The sequence below is a fragment of the Bicyclus anynana genome, chromosome 27, assembly GCF_947172395.1.
Source record: "Bicyclus anynana chromosome 27, ilBicAnyn1.1, whole genome shotgun sequence".
NCBI classification, from domain to species: domain Eukaryota; kingdom Metazoa; phylum Arthropoda; class Insecta; order Lepidoptera; family Nymphalidae; genus Bicyclus; species Bicyclus anynana.
In genome coordinates this window covers 418,326-435,938 of record NC_069109.1, presented here as the reverse complement: position 1 = coordinate 435,938, position 17,613 = coordinate 418,326, and the positions used below count along the sequence as shown (strand labels likewise).

Sequence of the window (17,613 nt, the reverse complement as noted above, 5' to 3'; positions counted from 1 at the left end):
AGAGATAAACTGTACCTTGGAGTAGAACTTTGGGCTACTTTTTATTTTTGGAAATCCATAGTTCCATATTTTAATGAAACTTGGTACAATTGTTTTTCATACTCCTGGGCAGGTTATAGTATACTTTTCATCACGCTACGATCAATAGGAGCAGAGCAGTGAAGGGAAATGTTGGGAAAACGGGAAAAGTTACTCCATTTGTTAAGCTTTAGTAGAAGTAGGGTAGGGTAGGGTAGTAGTAGGGTTTCCGCGGACGAAGTCGCGGGCGTCCACTAGTTTGAAATAAAATATAGAAAATCCAAGTAACCGTTTATTTTGCACATTAATAAATTCTTCAACTATTTACAAAATTCACTTAAAAAAGAAAACAAAATTACAATACCTAAGTAATCTAAAATATTAATAATATATTTGTTATTATAGGTAGTAACGTTTTCTTTCATCTTTCACTTATTCATTATTAATATTTAATATTAAGCACAAATTGAAAAAAAAAAATGGATATTATTCGTTTCCAAAAATCGTGGATGTTCAACACAATCTTCAGTCAAAATTAAAAAAAAACATGTTATGACATCCTAAATTGTGATTTCTATGACACTTAGTCACAGTTTGATGACGTCAAAAATACAAAATTGTGACGTCACAACCTCACAATAGAAATTATGCATTTGAAGTAGATTTTCTAAAATTACCTGGAGTTCTGTGACACAATCTTGGTCACAGCTTGGTGACGTCATAATGTCAAAACTGTGACGTCACAATCTCTAAATAAAAAACAATTATGTACCTTTCGTTTACAAAACTCATATGGATCATATTATATGAAACGCAATCTACGTTACAGTTTAGTGACGTCATAATTTTGAAACCGTGACGTCACAATCTTATAGAAAAAAATTCAAGGATTTTCGTTTTCACTAATTTAAACTATCTATACATATAATAGAGTAGAAACAGTGACTGTACATTTAATATTCCAAAAAATAGAAAGAGTGAAGAGAATCGGAATATAAAAAAGATATTTTCAAAATTTTCGTTTCATTTGTTCACGCCAATCTCCAAAACTAGAACTTAACTTATTTTAATGTTATTTATTTTATAAAACATTAGTTGGTTGTAATAAAAAAACCAAATTACCAACATTTTAAATCAGACAAAATTATAAAATGCCAATACATTACGATTTATAAAAAAAGCAGAAAAAAATTGGCAAGTAATTTAAACTAACTTAATAGTATGGTAAATAAAATATAATATTTTGTAAAATAACCTAATGATAGTTACACACGCTCAAACATGCTCGACGCTAATGTTCGAAAACTGGTTTTAATAAAATCATTGCAAGGTGCAAAAGGTAAATAATAGTAAATACAATATTTGTTACAATCACCTAATGATAGTCACAGACGATTGAACATGCTCGACGTTTGTATTCACCGTCGCCTTTAAAAAAAAAAGAATTTTCAAAATTAGTTAGTAAATTACGCAGTTATAAGGTAACAAACATAAAAAAGCCTAAACTTCCAACTGAACTCCTCCTTTTTTGAAGTCGGTTTAATACGACATTTGACGGCTTTAATAAGCAAAACGTATATGTATACTATACATATATTAGAATACGCTTGGCGAGCATGTAATAAAATCAATACAATGGGGATGATGACTAGGTTTGAATATATTGATTTTTATGATACATTCGGGTAAATAAGGTCAATGTTAACTAATTTATACATAAAAAGCAAAGATTGTCTGGATATTTGCAAAATAAATGAGATTATAAAATTTCAAAATCTATTAAAGAACTTTTGTCGTAATTAGATGAAAATTCATACAGTTTTACCATCCTTACATTAAATGTGACATTTTTTAATATTTGAACTATAAACATAAACGCACAAATAACAAAGATATTAGTAATTTCGTTTGAACGCACATACAAATCTAACGATCATTACTTTGCCTACGACGTCATTAGTTCGTACCATTTTGTATGGGGCGTTTTTCAGGGATCCGCGGCAGCGCCGCAAATCTGACTCTTTAAATCCCTGTAGCTCCGAAAGTAATGATCGCAGATACCCTGTTACTTTTACAAAATTGCTTTACTATTAGCATACTCTTAATTTATATACAATTATAAAAAAACTGTCATCATCCCTATTAATAAGAATTCTCAATACAATTCATTGAAGCCAATGAGAAAAACTAAATATGTAATGGATCGTTAAAATAGGATGAAACCATTGACCTCTTATAATAATAAAAGGAAGCACAATCATGTAGAAAATTTCACTTAAAAACTGGCCAATTTTGGTTTGACAGTTTTAAAATTATTGGTAAAGAAAATTATACATAAAGTATCCCTAACAGAGCAAATTCAACCTTCAGGATTAAGTTTAAGGTTGAATTTGCAAATGCGACTACTTGAATTGAGTGTCAAGAACTTGTGTTTGGCACTCATTGAGTGGAGACGTTTTTGTTCGCTGATTGTGCATCTAATTTTTAATAGGAGATCGATGGATGATAATTATGAATTACTACATTAGAACTAAAAAAAATTACACTAGAAACCCAATATTGAGATGAAAAACTAAAAATAATATTTACAACAAAAAAAATATTTATTATAATCGCATTCTGTTTAAATTTATAAATATTGATTTAATAATAATATATTGAAGACCAGTTTTAACACCTTGATAGGTGTCTAATAGCTTATTCAAAAATTTTGTTTCTTTCTTATGTAAAACAGAGGAAAATTTTGCAGTGATAACTTCTTACGGGAGGCTAAACCGGTTCGTAACGTAACGCGTTACGGCGGAACTCTGCTAAGTTATAACTCTTTCTTTGTGTATTATCCTGATCGTGTAAGTGCTGGAGGCTCCTTATGGGACCTTAGCGACTCACCAGGGGGTTTGGGCGAGCTCAGAAGCATCGCCTGATGGGACCCGAAGAGGAAGCAGAGAAGGGAGTCTCCTCTGAGACCAGGACCTCTTAAGAGGGTCGTTCTTGAAGGATTTGGCCTGATGACCCATCGAGCCATCTTAGTCGAAAGATAAGAATCTCAGATTTTGATATATCTAACTGAAATGTTGTAGATATAATTATCTACCTACATCACTACAATTTTTGTTTCAAAGGTTTTTTTATACATAATGTTAATAAAATTATGATAATAATATAATATTATTATCATTTTACATCATATCTTTGATTTACCGTAAAAAGTGAATCATCTGAAAGACTCATTCTGAGAGGAGACCCGAGCTCAGCAGTGAGAGCGCGCAATTGGTGCATTTTGAAACTAAAAGTTTGAAATATTGATAACAAATACAATTATTTTATAAAAAAAAAAAATGCGTGCGTACTGTGTATACATGTCAGAAGTGAAACTTCTTTGGCGAACTAATTTATAAATCCTGTTTATATTTGTACAAATCTAAAACTTTACATTTCCGAGACTAAGAGGAAGGGAAAAAAGGAAGATAGGTTAGGAATTTAATTGTCATTAAAATATAAAAAGTGTTGAAAATTAATGTAAATTATAATTTTTTCAATTTATTTCTTCAATATTTACATTGCGCGATTTCTCTCTCTCGTTCAATCTTTCTCACTATAGCTCTCTCCCTCACTCCATAGCACTGTGCGTGATACGACGTTCGCTGTCTCACTTTTTCTCTCAATCTTTCTCACTCGCTCGCTCCCTACTCTCACTCACACGGCTAGTCGCTTCACGCTACGTTCGCCCTGTCTTACTCTCTCTCAATCGGTCTCGATCGCTCTCTCTCTTTTTCGACACTTCCGTTGCTTATCGGCGTGACGTCACATCTGTAAAAATTTTACCCTCATGCGCTTCACTTCAATAAATATTTGTTTATATTTATACTCAGATATCATATGTAGATTTTGTGACAACTTTTATAATGCCAAAATACAAGTAAATACAAATATTCAACTGGGTATCTCAAATTCCGAGGTACACTTACTAAGATGGCTGAATCGTTTTTTTTTATTCTCTATAACTTGACTTGACTACAATCTCACCTGATGGTAAGTGATGATGCAATCTAAGATGGAAGCGGGCTAACTTGTTAGGAGGAGGATGAAAATCCACACTCCTTTAAAAGTGTATCCAGGATAAACACAAAACTTGTAAATAAACTATACAACACCAATCAGAAAAATTTAAAATTGGCCTTGAATTAGGTAAATAAAGAAACAACACTACCACAATATAAATGTACAATTACCTATAGACAATAATGTTTTATTATGCAAAATAATTATTTACCTAATACATACTAGTCGAAGAGCCGGTGGACATTTTTTAGAGATATTTGGAGCCAACTGAAATCTAGTCCTGTCTCCTATACTAGCCTAACTGGAGACTTGGCTGGGGGTAGTGGAACTAAATCAACCCCTATACCAAAACGAGGATTATTTCATGCAAAAAATACGTTTGAGGCAATCTGAAATTTTTATATATTTAAATAGTTAAATATAAATAACCCAGTTACAATTAAATACATAATTACATTAGAATCAAATCTAGTCAGGTTAATAATGTAAAGATGAACGCCATCTACTGATTGTTTTTAAATACTAAACCTGTAGATGGCAGCACATATCGCCCGATTACAAATTAGTGAAATATTAATTATACGTTACGAAAATTGTAATCGGGCGTTATATGCTGATATACTTAAAGCTCTATGTAGATGGCGTTCAAGAACTTTGAAACGATCCGTTTTTGTTTACATCAAAAACCTGTTGCCTGAGGTAGTAATTTTTGAATTTTTTTTTATCTTTGTAATATTACAACTTCAAAAAAGATAAAAAAAATGAAAAAGAACCAGACTACCAGATTGTTTAGTTAAGTATTTGACTTGTTGGATGCTTAAAAAACTATTTACGAAAAAATATTTTTTACGTAAATAATTTTTTAAGCATCTTACAAATCAAAGATCCAAATAATCTGGGTTATTATTTTTCTTACAGACCAATGCAAATGTATAAAAATTACAGATGCCTCAAAAATATTTTTGCAAAAAATAATCCTCGTTTTGCAGATGTAGGGGTTGATTTAACCCCTATTACTCCCCAGCCAAGCCCAAGCAAGCAATTTTTCACTTTGCCCCAAACACAAACCCAAATATGTTGACCAGCTCTTGCACTAAATAATTATGGTCAAATTAAAAGTATATGAGACACATATTTTCATGATGATGGTTTAATAACAAAAAAAAACATTCAAAACCCTATTTAATGTATTTTATTATTTTTATAGAATTTCCTATAACTTATTAGCAATAATTGTGATGTATGGTATAATTTTAAAATAAAAATGAATGATTCTTTCTTCCCTTCTAAAAAAATTATTTCAGAGGGCGCAAATATAAACTTTTTGCCCAAGTTAAAAAATAGCTAATCCGAGACTGGCTCAAAGTCTAGGTACATATATTAACTGACAAAAATATTGACTATATTGTACAATGTTGTCAATATTACGCAATGTTGTCAATATTGTACAATGTTGTCGATATTGTACAATGTTGTCAATATTGCACAATGTTGTCAATATTGTACAATATTGTCGATATTGTACAATGTTGTCAATATTTTTGATTGTTGTTGTGTGCACTTTGAGAAATTGAGCATTAATCATATCCACGATTCAAATATTTTCTGTAATTTATTCTCAAAAATTTTAAATTTACGACTATCTTCCCCAAATTCCATCACTAATCTCTAAAAACTCTTAAATTGAATGAAAACTTTCGAAATATTAATAATAAAACTTTTTTATCAATTACTAATAATAATAATAATAATAGATGATAAATTTAAGCCTACAACTTTTTATTTTGTAGTGTTTTTAGTGACAATTCAGTTACACAATTACTAAAAAAAAAGATAATAATTTCATTGACAGATTTTATAAAAAATTTCAAAATAACTCAATATAATTGTCGTTTTTTTGATTTTCTACTACAGAGTTAAGTAAAAAATACAATTTTGTGTTAGTCTAACGAAAGTCACAAAATAATCACATTAATAAAATAAAATTAATGATTTTTGACTTTTTTTTCAATGTTTTTTGGACTTTTTTATTTACACTAAAATGACATTTTATGAGGTTAATTTTAAAATGTAATTTATGTGTAAATAAAACACTAATGATTTTTGACTTTTTTCAATATTTTTTTTTTGTAGTTACATTTAAAAAGGTTACTTTTAAAATGTCATTTTAGTCATATTAGTAAAAACGATCAAAAAAATATTGAAGAGAAAGTCAAAAATTAATTTTATTGTATTAATTTATATATGTAATATGTGTTTAACAATTTTATTTTAAACAAAAAAACAAAACGGTACATATGACATGGAAAACTAATTTAACTATATATTGTCAATAATAGAATTTTTAATTTTGAAAATATGCTAAATAATAGAAATTTTAGTGAATTGTGTATACAGAATTAGCACTAGAGCAAATATATTTAGTAAAGTTTGTGTAGTGTCGTTTTTTCTAGTGTAAGTACTTACTAATTAGTTTTGAAAACTTCCAGGCTTATGCTTAGAGTCCACGAGTTATAGAAACACTTGGTTAATTAAGTCCGGCCGCTCAGAAATTGCGTTTTTGATAGTCTCGTTTCTGAGCGGCCGGACTTTAGTTATACACACGTCACTAAACAACACTAAAGAGAAGAAAATTGGATACTGAAAAAAAAATACGTATGGCACTCTCAGGGACTGCCGCGGTAAAGCTATTGCTTAGCATTTAATAAATAAATAATTAATTATTTATTTTATACATGCAGTATTATTTTTTCCTTAAAAAAAAGAATAAATAAATAAATAATGTCTACGTTGAGCTGGAATCGAACTCTGGTCTAATAAGTTTAGCCCCTTAGTTTCACACTCGTCCAGTTGAGTCGATATGATAACGTCGAAATGTGTTAACTTGATGCACGGCTTGGGTGTTAGGTTTATTTGCGTTACGGAATTTCTTGATTCGGTCGTCGCGCTCAAAGCTCGCGTAAAATGTACTAAAAATCTTGTATTTTTTACTAAATTACTCCATTTTAAATCTTAGACGCAAAATTGGCATTGCCCAATTAGTGTTGTTTAGTCTATGTATATTTTATATGCCGAAATAAGATATATATGTGATTTACAGCTCGTGCGCTGTAGCATGGTGCGGGTGACAGTTCATTACGCTCTCCTTCTTACTTCACACGATAATAGTGCGTATTACGAACGCCATAAGGCGACTGTCACCCGCACCATGCTACAGCGCACATTTAACCTTTTGTCTACGACACAATACACCTACATAGGTAAGTCCTTACACGTATAGTGACTTACTCGTACATATAAAAACATTTATTGTGAAAAATTATTGCTTCCAATGATATTTGTACCAACAAAGTCTAGCCTTGCTTTTTAGTATTTAATAAGTTAGCACTTGAGTGTGAAATATGCTAACATGTTCAAATGGTTGCAATAAAAAACATTTTTATCTTCTTTTTTTTCATCTTTTTATCAAAAAAAAAAATCTTTTTTAAAAAAAGAAGAAAAAAAATTTACAAAAAATTTAAACCAAACTCAAAGATGCATTATAGTTCAAACAGTGAAAAATAAAATCGTACCTTTGTTTTTTTTTATTTTTTACAAGTTAGCCCTTGACTAAAATCTCACCTGATCGTAAGTGATGATGCAGTCTAAGATGGAAGCGGGCTAACTTGTTAGGAGGAGGATGAAAATCCACACCCCTTTCGGTTACTACACGACATCGTACCGGTACGCTAAATCGCTTGGCGGTACGTCTTTGCCGGTAGGGTGGTAACTAGCTACGGCCGAAGCCTCCCACCAGCCTGACCTAGACCAATTAAGAAAGTCTCAATCTGCCCAGTCGGGGATCGAACCCAGGACCTCCGTCTTGTAAATTTCGACATTCTCAAGGGAATCCTAAAATACTTTAAACACCATACATTATGGTAGGTTGTGATTGATCAAGCAATTAATTAATTATGTTTCTAACATGCAAACACATTTTAGCAAATACAACTTTACAATATTTCTGTATTGTTGCCTGGTAGAGATTACTTTTAGTAATAAGGCCGCCTTTGCATGCTAAGTTTAATTTATCTTTTTATTGTTTTAATTTATAATTGTATTGTGCAATAAAGTATTTCTTCTTCTGTTTTCTACTGCAACCATTCAATACAAATCAGCAATAAATATATTCAGACGCAATCTTTATGACGTCTCCAAAATAAGCCACACTCTCTACATACATAAAGTACGCTAAAGTAGTAATGCGCGGGGCGATACCCTTGCCGCCGCGCTCTATGTAACCGGTGATACCTAAAATATTTTACTGTGCAGTTTAACGCACGATGTTCTGAAACGTCATACAGATTGCATCCGACTATACCCCATAAAGGCAGTAAATGACAGTAACTTGTAGCACCTAACAGTAACCAGTAGTGCCTGGCAGTAACTAGCACTGCCTGGCGGTGCCCCTTCCAGCAACTAGCAATGCCCGGCAGTGACTAGCAGTGCCTTCCAACAACTATCAACGCCTGGCAGTGACTAGCAGTGCCTTCCAGCAACTAGCAATGCCCGGCAGTGACTATCAGTGCCTTCCAGCAACTTGCAGTGCCCGGCAGTGACTAGGAGTGCCTTCCAGCAACTAGCAATGCCTGGCAGTGACTATCAGTGCCTTCCAGCAACTAGCAATGCCCGGCAGTGACTAGCAGTGCCTTCCAGCAACTAGCAGAGCCTGGCAGTGCCTTCCAATCACTAACAATGCCCGACAGTGCAGTGCCTTCCTATCACTAGCGATGCCTGGCAGTAGCTAGCAGTGCCTGACAGTGACTAGCAATGCCTGGCAGTAGCTAGCAATGCTTGGCAGTGGCTAGCAATGCCTGGCAGTCACTAGCACTAACCACCAGCAATGTTTGTCAGTAACCAGCTATAAGAACTAGAAAATCTCTCACTAAATATACCGCGTGGACACTTAAGCTAAAACTATGTGAAATTTATATTTAAATAAAGATTTAAAAACAGATGCACACTTAACACGCCAACAGCTACTTTTTATATATTTATTAGAGGTACCGTCAGTATACAATTTTTTTTTTTATAATTTATTTATAGTCCAGTTATTTTAGGTTTCATCTGGGGAAAAATTCCTAGTGAGCTGAATTTTTGTATACACCTTTATTACGGCGTTATTATGAAGTTGTGAAAAATCGACATCGATATCGTGCCGGCTAAAAAAATTACAGAGGTCAAAAGGTCACGAAAATCAGTTTTTTGCAAATATTTCGCGACCTATTGCTCGGACGTCAATAGAGGTCATTATAAAAATTGTTCCTCATAAAATTGTCTACAAAAAATGTCTCTTATAGTTTATCTGTAAAATTAACGGTTTTCCTATCATAGCGCTGAGAAAGCGACTATATTGTAACGATGCACTCGTTTCCTCACCACCTTCGAGGTAGAATGCAAGGCGCGTTTTTTACATGGTTTCCCCCGTAGGCATAATCCATGATATATAATGAAAGTTTATTTTAATTAACAATTAATATTTTTTTTATCAAAATTTTGAAAAATACCGAAAAAAATAAATTTTTGCGAATAATTTTTTTTTTTATTCATTGTCAATATTTTCAGCTTCACTATCGTTATTGGCTACTGACAAAATGTCAAGTGGAGTTATTTCTTGATTTAAATCTACATCTTCATCATTTTCATCATTCGTTGACTCGGCGTTTAAGCATGACTGGCCACGGCAATGCCCACAAACTTTTGAGCATCTCAATCCAATTTTTTTGCATCCACATTTGCCGCCACAACCTTTTGTACAATTACAAAAGATTGTATTCAGTAGTTCATCGGGTGCTGGTGGTAATAAAGTCATTATTGGATGCAGCATATCATTTTTTAACTCCCAACCCCACTGTTCTGGATCGATGTCTCTTCCTAGCCAGGTTTGTATTTGGTAATATGCTCGAAAAATATGCTGTTGAGCTGAAGAAGTAGGTGGTAATTAAGGAAATTTTACAGCTGTACTTTGTTTTGTTAATTTAGCAAAGCTGTAGCTTTTATCTGTAATTATCAATTGAATTTTCTGATTTTGGAGCACCGTATACAGCTAGTAGAAAATGTATTCCAGTATTGACAATGACATCTCGTGAGCAATTTTCTTGTTGGAATATTTCTGTACAATTGTTTAAATCGGGTCTTTTTTCAAACATCTTCATGACTTTCAATTTTCCTTTCCCAAAAAGTGCTGAAGTTGTATTATTGTTGTGTCATGGCATGCAGAAACAGAATATTTTTTTTGCAATGTGGATACTTGTTGAGGCTATCAGTCGAGTATATTTTTGTTTCAGCATTGTTTTTTCCTGGTTTTTTGAAAAAAAATGATGTAGATTGATCAAGTATTTGAGTGCGTGCTATGAGTATACTCAGTCTGACTGGCAGTAGCAGGTATAAAGGGACGGGTCTCGGAACAATGAAATACGAAACATCTACCATTGAAGGTCATTAGAATGAGATATAGTACGTCTTACTAAAAACCTAAACCCCTATATGATAAATATATCTTTCTGGAAACATCTAAATGTAAAATAAAAGATTTAGAGACATTTACAAACATTACTAAAAAGCAATAGAGTTTACGCCTTGGTGTACGGTATACAATACCGTATGTGAGTGCATTCAGCGCTATGATCGGAAAACCGTTAATTTTACAGAAAAACTATAAGAGACATTTTTTGTAGACAATTTTATGAGGAACAATTTTTATAATGACCTCTATTGACGTCCGAGCAATAGGTCGCGAAATATTTGCAAAAAACTGATTTTCGTGACCTTTTGACCTCTGTAATTTTTTTAGCCGGCACGATATCGATGTCGATTTTTCACAACTTCATAATAACGCCGTAATAAAGGTGTATACAAAAATTCAGCTCACTAGGAATTTTTCCCCAGATTGGGGTATAAAATGCCTAAAATTACTGGATTATTAAAAAAAAATTGCATCATCACTTACAATCAGGTAGATGTAGTCAAGGGCTAACTTATAAAGAATATAAAAAAACTTCCCTGCCAAATTTCATTTTAGTTAGACAAGCGGTTATTTTTTTTTCGCTTTTATATATGTAGATAAAGATAATAGCGAAGTGTGTTAAGTGTGCATCCACAATTAAAATTAAAACTACCCTCACTCTGAATCCGATTCCGTTTCTTCTTCCGATTCTTCCTCGGTGCTGGACACCGGCTCGCACTTGATGAACTCTATCTCCTTCCTCGCTCTGCGGGGTCGGCCCCGTCTCGCCGCTGCCGCTGCCCCCTTCTTCTTCGGAGCGTCTCCATCATCCATGACAGTCTTCACCATTTGGGAGATGCGCTTGAGGTGCTGCTGCTCGTGCCTTTGGAGGTGGTTGTTGAGGTACCGCTTGATCTTGAACTTCTTCCCGCACTGATCGCATTCGTGTGCGTAGTTACTCTCATCCACGTCTACGTGCACCGAGTTGTTGTGGCGCCGCAGGTAGTGGGCGTGGGCGAACTCTTTGTCGCACTTCTCACACCGCATCTTTGGTTTGTTCGGATGCACGATCTTCTTGTGCTTCTTCAGACGCACGGCCGAATGGAAGAACTTGTCGCAGAGTTCACATTTAATCTTCTTGTCAAAGGATGTGTGGACTTGCATGTGCTCTTTTAGGTACTGGTCGTTTTTGAACTCCTTCAAGCACTCAGGACACGTCACTTTCGACTCCAACGGAGGGTGGATGTTCAGGATGTGACGCTTCATGTGGTGACGCGATTTGAAAGTCATCGGGCAGAAGACGCACGGATGTCTCTCCACTTGGGAGTGCTGAAAGTGCAAGTGACGGTTCAAATTCAAATGGCTTTTGTACAGCTTCTGACAGATGTGGCATTTGTGCTTCTCTTTCTCCGGTTTGTGGCAGTTCTCGATGTGGTGTCGCAATTTGTAGGGCACAGAGAACTCTTTACCACATTCCGGGCATTTGATCTCTGGCAAAGTGTTCGGATGGATGCGTTTGACGTGCATGTGCAGAGCGCGTCGCGTGCGAAACTCCTGCAGACAGAACTGGCAGTAACACTTCTCCGTTTCAGAGTAATGTTTGTTCATGCGGTGCATGTACAGATAGTGTTTGTTTTTGAACGTCTTGTCACAAATATTGCACAGCACGGCAGATTCTTCGGAGGAATGCACTCTTGTTGTGTGGAGATATAAGTTTTGGTAATTCTTGAACTCTTTATTGCATTTCTGGCAGATGTACCGTTTAGTTCTTTTGGGAAACATCACCGGTTTCCAAGTCGAGAGTACTGATTCGTACATCGCACGTTGCTCAGGGTTGAGTTCCTCGCTTGTGACGCTTATAAATTTTGGGGGAGGTCTATTCGGCATGGGACCAGGTCTCGGTATCGTGTGGTCTATTTGGCCCTCCTCCATCTTGGGTTCCTCGAAACCCTCTTCCTTGGTGACGGTCACCGTGAAATTTGTCGGTGGCTCTGGAGCATAGTTCTGAGGCATGGAATAGTTCTCCGGAACGGTCTGGTACTGGAGATTCTCCGGTTTGGGCACTATGAAGGGTCCCTCCATGTGAGGTAAGTACATACCCTCCTCCAGCTTCGGTTGCGCGTACAGGGGGTGTGGTAACTCCATTGTGATGATCTGAAATTAAGAGACAAGAATTTAAATACTTAGTCATGACAATATCGGTTATTTGTATCAAACATAACCAAGTTTCATTTCAATGATAAAAATAACAATCAGATACTTCGGTCCCAAGGTGCAGAAATGTCAACCTTTTACAACAAAAATTAAGACATTTATGTTAACTACATAAATGTCTTAATTTTTCATTGACCTTATTTACTCGAATGTATTATAATAATCAATAATTGAACCTAGTCATCATCGTGTTGGTCGACCCCCCACTAGGTGGACGGACGACTTTAAGCGAGTCGCAGACTTTCGCTGGATGCAGGCGGCTCAGTATCGTGATGTTTCGAAGTCTCTACAAAAGGTCTCGGTCCTGCAGTGGACTCCATCGGCTGATGTGATGATGATGACTTCGATTTTAATTATTTGTAAGTATATGTATACATTTAAATAATCGAAAACTACATGAAACAAACGATTTATTTTGGCGGTGAGATCCCCGTCAAGATAACTTGTCATGGAATAATCTTTTTAACATAAAAAACGGAACCGACTTCAAAGACGAATTCCAGTTATTTTGATTTTAACACAAAACTACTGAACCGATTTCCATGAAAATGAAACGGAACCAATCTGGAAGTATATTTTACAAGCAAAAAAAAATTTTCAAAATTAGTTAATAAATGATGTAATTACGAGGCATTTTTTTTTATTATTTACAAGTAAGCCCTTGACTACAATTACACTTGATGGTAAGTGATGATGCAATCTAAGGTGGAAGCGGGCTAACTTATTAGGAGGACGAAGAAATCCACACTCCTTTCGGTTTCTACACGACATCGTACCGGAACGCTAAATCGCTTGGCGGTACGTCTTTGTCGCCAGCCAAACCTAGACCAATTAAGAACACCTCAATCGGCCCAGCCGGGGATCGAACCCAGGACCTCCGTCTTGTAAATCCACCGCGCATTCCACTGCGCCGCGGAGGCCGTCAAAAGGTAACAAACATTAAAAAAAACATATGTGTCGAATTGAGAGCCCCTTTTTTGAAGTCGGTTAATAAAAAACCAACCCGCTTAGATCCTGCTCCCAAGGGAATATCGAGATAAAATATAATCTACGCATCGAATAAATCAAGAGGGAGAATGGGGAGCCGAATTCCACGCAGGCAAAGTCGCGGGTATATATACCTATCTATACTAATACTATTAAGCTGAAGTGTTTGTTTGTTTGGTTGGACGCGCTAATCTCAGAAACTACTGATTCCCATTTAAAAAATATTTTTATGATTAATATAGTAGATTTAGCAGCAGGAGGGCAATGATAGCCCAGTGGATATTGACCTCTGCCTCCGATTCTGGAGGGTGTGGGATCGAATCCGGTCCGGGGCATGCACCTCCAACTTTTCAGTTGTGTGCATTTTAAGTAATTAAATATCACGTGTCTCAAACGGTGAAGGCGAACGTCGTGTGGAAACCTGCATACCAGAGAATTTTCTTAATTCTCTGCGTGCGTGAAGTCTGCCAATACGCATTGGGCCAGCGTGGTGGACTATTGGCCTAACCCCTCTCATTCTGAGAGGAGACTCGAGCTCAGCAGTGAGCCGAATATGGGTTGATAATGATGATGACCCCAAAAAAATATATATCAAGATTATCCCACTTCCTACTAATATTATGTTTGTTCCTCTTTTACGCTGCGGCTACTGAAGCGATTTAGCTGAAATTTGGAATGTAAATAGATTTTACTCTGGATTAACACATAGGCTACTTTTCATTCCGGAAAAATTCACGGTTCCCGCGGGATTTGTGAAAACTGAATTCGACGCGGACGAAGTCGCGGGCGTCCGCTAGTTTATTTTAAGTCTTTGCTCATGCTAGTTTACAGTTTTCAAGTAGTAATAGTCTCAGAGCTAAACGGCGAACGGACGAACAGACGGACATGTCTAAGGGTTCCAAGGGCTCATGTTAAGATCGCCATTGACGGTCAATTATTCTCACGTTTCTGAAAAGCAAACGGCAGTACCTACGCGGCATACTATACAAGTCATGTACGCAGTGACCAACACACACCATCAATTATAGTCGTGGGTGCTACAGAAACGTGAGAATAATGGGGATGATGACTAAGTTTGAATATATTGATTTTTATGATACATTCGGGTAAATAAGGTCAATGTTAACTAATTTATACATAAAAAACAAAGATTTACTGGATATTTGCAAAATAAATAAGATTATAAAATTTCAAAATCTACTAAAAATATTTTCTATATAGCTTTCTTACATTAAATGTGACATTTTTTAATAAATGAACTATAAACATAAACGCACAAATAACAAAGATATTAGTAATTTTGTTTGAACGCACATACAAATCTAACGATCATTACATTACCTACGACGTCATCAGTTCGTGCCATTTTGTATGGGGCGTTTTTCACTGATCCGCAAATCTGACCCTTTAAATCCCTGTAGCTCCGAAAGTAATGATCGCAGATACCCTGTTACTTTTACAAAATTGCTTTACTATTAGCGTACTCTTAATTTATATATAATTTTAAAAACTGTCATCATCCCTATTGACCGTTTGTGGCTAGCATTATGGGCGTCCCAGCTACCCCTTATCCCGTGACCACAAACCACAACAACGATCGAAAATAATAAAAATAAAAAATATCTTTTTATAGAGGCACGTATCCGTTGCAATATAATAGCTAGCGGACGTCCCGCGGTTTCGCCCGCGCACTGCTCGTTCCCGTGGGAATGCGGGGATAAAATATGGCCTAGTAATGGACGCCCCGCGGCTACACATTTATAATATACAGGCGCCCGCCTCCTGGGCCGAGAGAAAATCGATGCAATATTTCCTTAGACGTTTTTTAACGTGACAACGTCTTATAATTCGATGAAGCCAGATGCAAACTCGAAAAAGATGACGTCACGCGTCGTTCCCTCGTTCTAGGGTTCATCATCATCATATCAGCCGATGGACGTCCACTGCAGGACATAGGCCTTTTGTAAGGACTTCCAAACATCACGATACTGAGCCACCTGCATCCAGCGAATCCCTGCGACTCGCTTGATGTCGTCAGTCCACCTGGTGGGAGGTCAACACTGCGCTTACTAGTGCGGGGTCGCCATTCCAGCACTTTGGGACCCCAACGTCCAACGGCTCTTCGAACTATATGCCCCGCCCATTGCTACTTCAGCTTCGCAACTCGCTGAGCTATGTTGGTGACTTTGGTTCTTCTGCGGATCTCCTCATTTCTGATTCGATCACGCAAAGATACTCCTAACCTAGCTCGCTCCATCGCCCGCTGTGTGACTCTGAGCCTTCTTATGAGGCCCATAGTTAGCGACCAAGTCAGTCGTTCTAGGGTTGCCAAGATTTTTTACAAGAAATAATATAACTTGTTTTAGGGTTGCCAACTTTTTTTACAAGAAATAAAATATATTCTGGTTCATGAAGATTACAAGAAACCATTTTTAAAGTATGCACATTCCAACATTTTTTTTCAAAATGTTTTATATTAACTGCCTACTTGCATAAATTTACTTTTGCAGTCATTTGTAACTTGTTATTTAAACAAAAATACTTTTACTTATCAGATCTGGAGTATGTCAAAAAGCTTGATTATTCAATGAAGAGAGCATTTAACAAAATAAATTGTTCATAATTGTTATCAGCCTATTTAAATTGTATTCAACAAGGAAACAGACCTTGTAGGAGAGGAGATTTGGACCCACCATGCTGCATTGTTGCGGGTTGGTGGGCTTAGTATGATAATGTTTGAATAGTCTTATAAAATAAACACAACAGCCTCATTAATTAAATAAACAAGCATTTAATACACTTTAGATATGTGAGAAAACATGGTTTTAAAAAAATATATATCAGTTTTTATGAAAATATATATCAGCAAGTAGGCAGATAATCATCATTATTATCAACTCATATTCAGCTCACTGCTGAGCACGAGTCTCCTCTCACAATGATAGGGGTTAGGCCAATAGTCCACCACGCTTGCCCAAATGCAGACTTCACAGAATTAAGAAGGATATGCAGGTTTTCTCACAATGTTTTCCTTCACCGTTTGAGACACGTGATATTTATTTTCTTAAAATGCACACAACTAAACAGTTGGAGGTGCATGCTTTGGACCAGGTTAAAACCCACACCCTCCGGAATTGGAGGCAGAGGTCATATCCACTGGCAAAAAAGAAGTGTAAATACGAGTGTTTATAGAGAGTTAAGTTAATTATTAAAAGCAAAGTAATTTTCAACACGGAACAAGGTGCAAACAAGTAATATTAATAATCTTTATTATATTACTTCATACATATGGACAACTGATTTGCATAACAACTCGATAAAAAACTAATTAATACTATATTGTGTTCAAGTTTTTACAAGCGCAACTCATATATTATCAACGGACGATACAATAAGTTTAGATACATATAAAAATGTGCAATAATTTAGGTACAAATTACGAAACGTTTAAAAATAATGATTCTTACGTTTTGTACTTACGTTTACTGCAATAGCTTTATAAAACAACACTTACAATGCACTACAACACGTCATAACTTTATCAAGAAACACTCAGTTCCAATGTTATAATAAAACTATAAAATTGTAAAATGGCATTGTGCCTTAGGCTAACTCTCGACCGACATTACGCAGTCTCAAACTGTGAAATATAACTAAAATAACATTGCACACAACTAAACAATTATTAAAACAACAGTTTCATTAAACTTTACGCGATATTAACGATAAATTTATTAAAATTCACGGCTAAATTGCTGAGACGAAATTTGTTTGACAATTGTGGTGTGCCACAGAGTAAATTTGACATTGGGAAAATCATGGGGCGTCACAGATAACTTATTTATTTT

The 17,613-nt window shown here is 35.5% G+C and overlaps 1 protein-coding gene across 3 annotated transcripts; it reads right to left on the bottom strand.

Annotated features, from left to right (window-relative positions):
• Positions 1-297: 297 nt before the first annotated feature.
• LOC112048781 (zinc finger Y-chromosomal protein-like) lies at positions 298-17,561 on the bottom strand. 3 transcript variants are annotated; one of them, XM_024086437.2, is made up of 2 exons: positions 17,233-17,561; positions 298-12,718 (listed from the first exon to the last, which is right to left on the bottom strand). In XM_024086437.2, exon 2 carries the CDS (start codon positions 12,707-12,709, stop codon positions 11,240-11,242), a length of 1,470 nt encoding a protein of 489 aa, XP_023942205.1. In that variant the 5' UTR covers positions 12,710-12,718; positions 17,233-17,561; the 3' UTR covers positions 298-11,239. The 3 variants fall into 3 exon arrangements, with proteins under 3 accessions (XP_023942205.1, XP_023942204.1, XP_023942206.1); XM_024086436.2 differs by having other exon boundaries at positions 17,246-17,561; XM_024086438.2 differs by having other exon boundaries at positions 17,280-17,561.
• Positions 17,562-17,613: the final 52 nt, after the last annotated feature.

Bases quoted from the DNA above. Each gene is read 5' to 3' on its own strand.
- LOC112048781 (XM_024086437.2), bottom strand. From the start codon at position 12,709: ATGGAGTTACCACACCCCCTGTACGCGCAACCGAAGCTGGAGGAGGGT.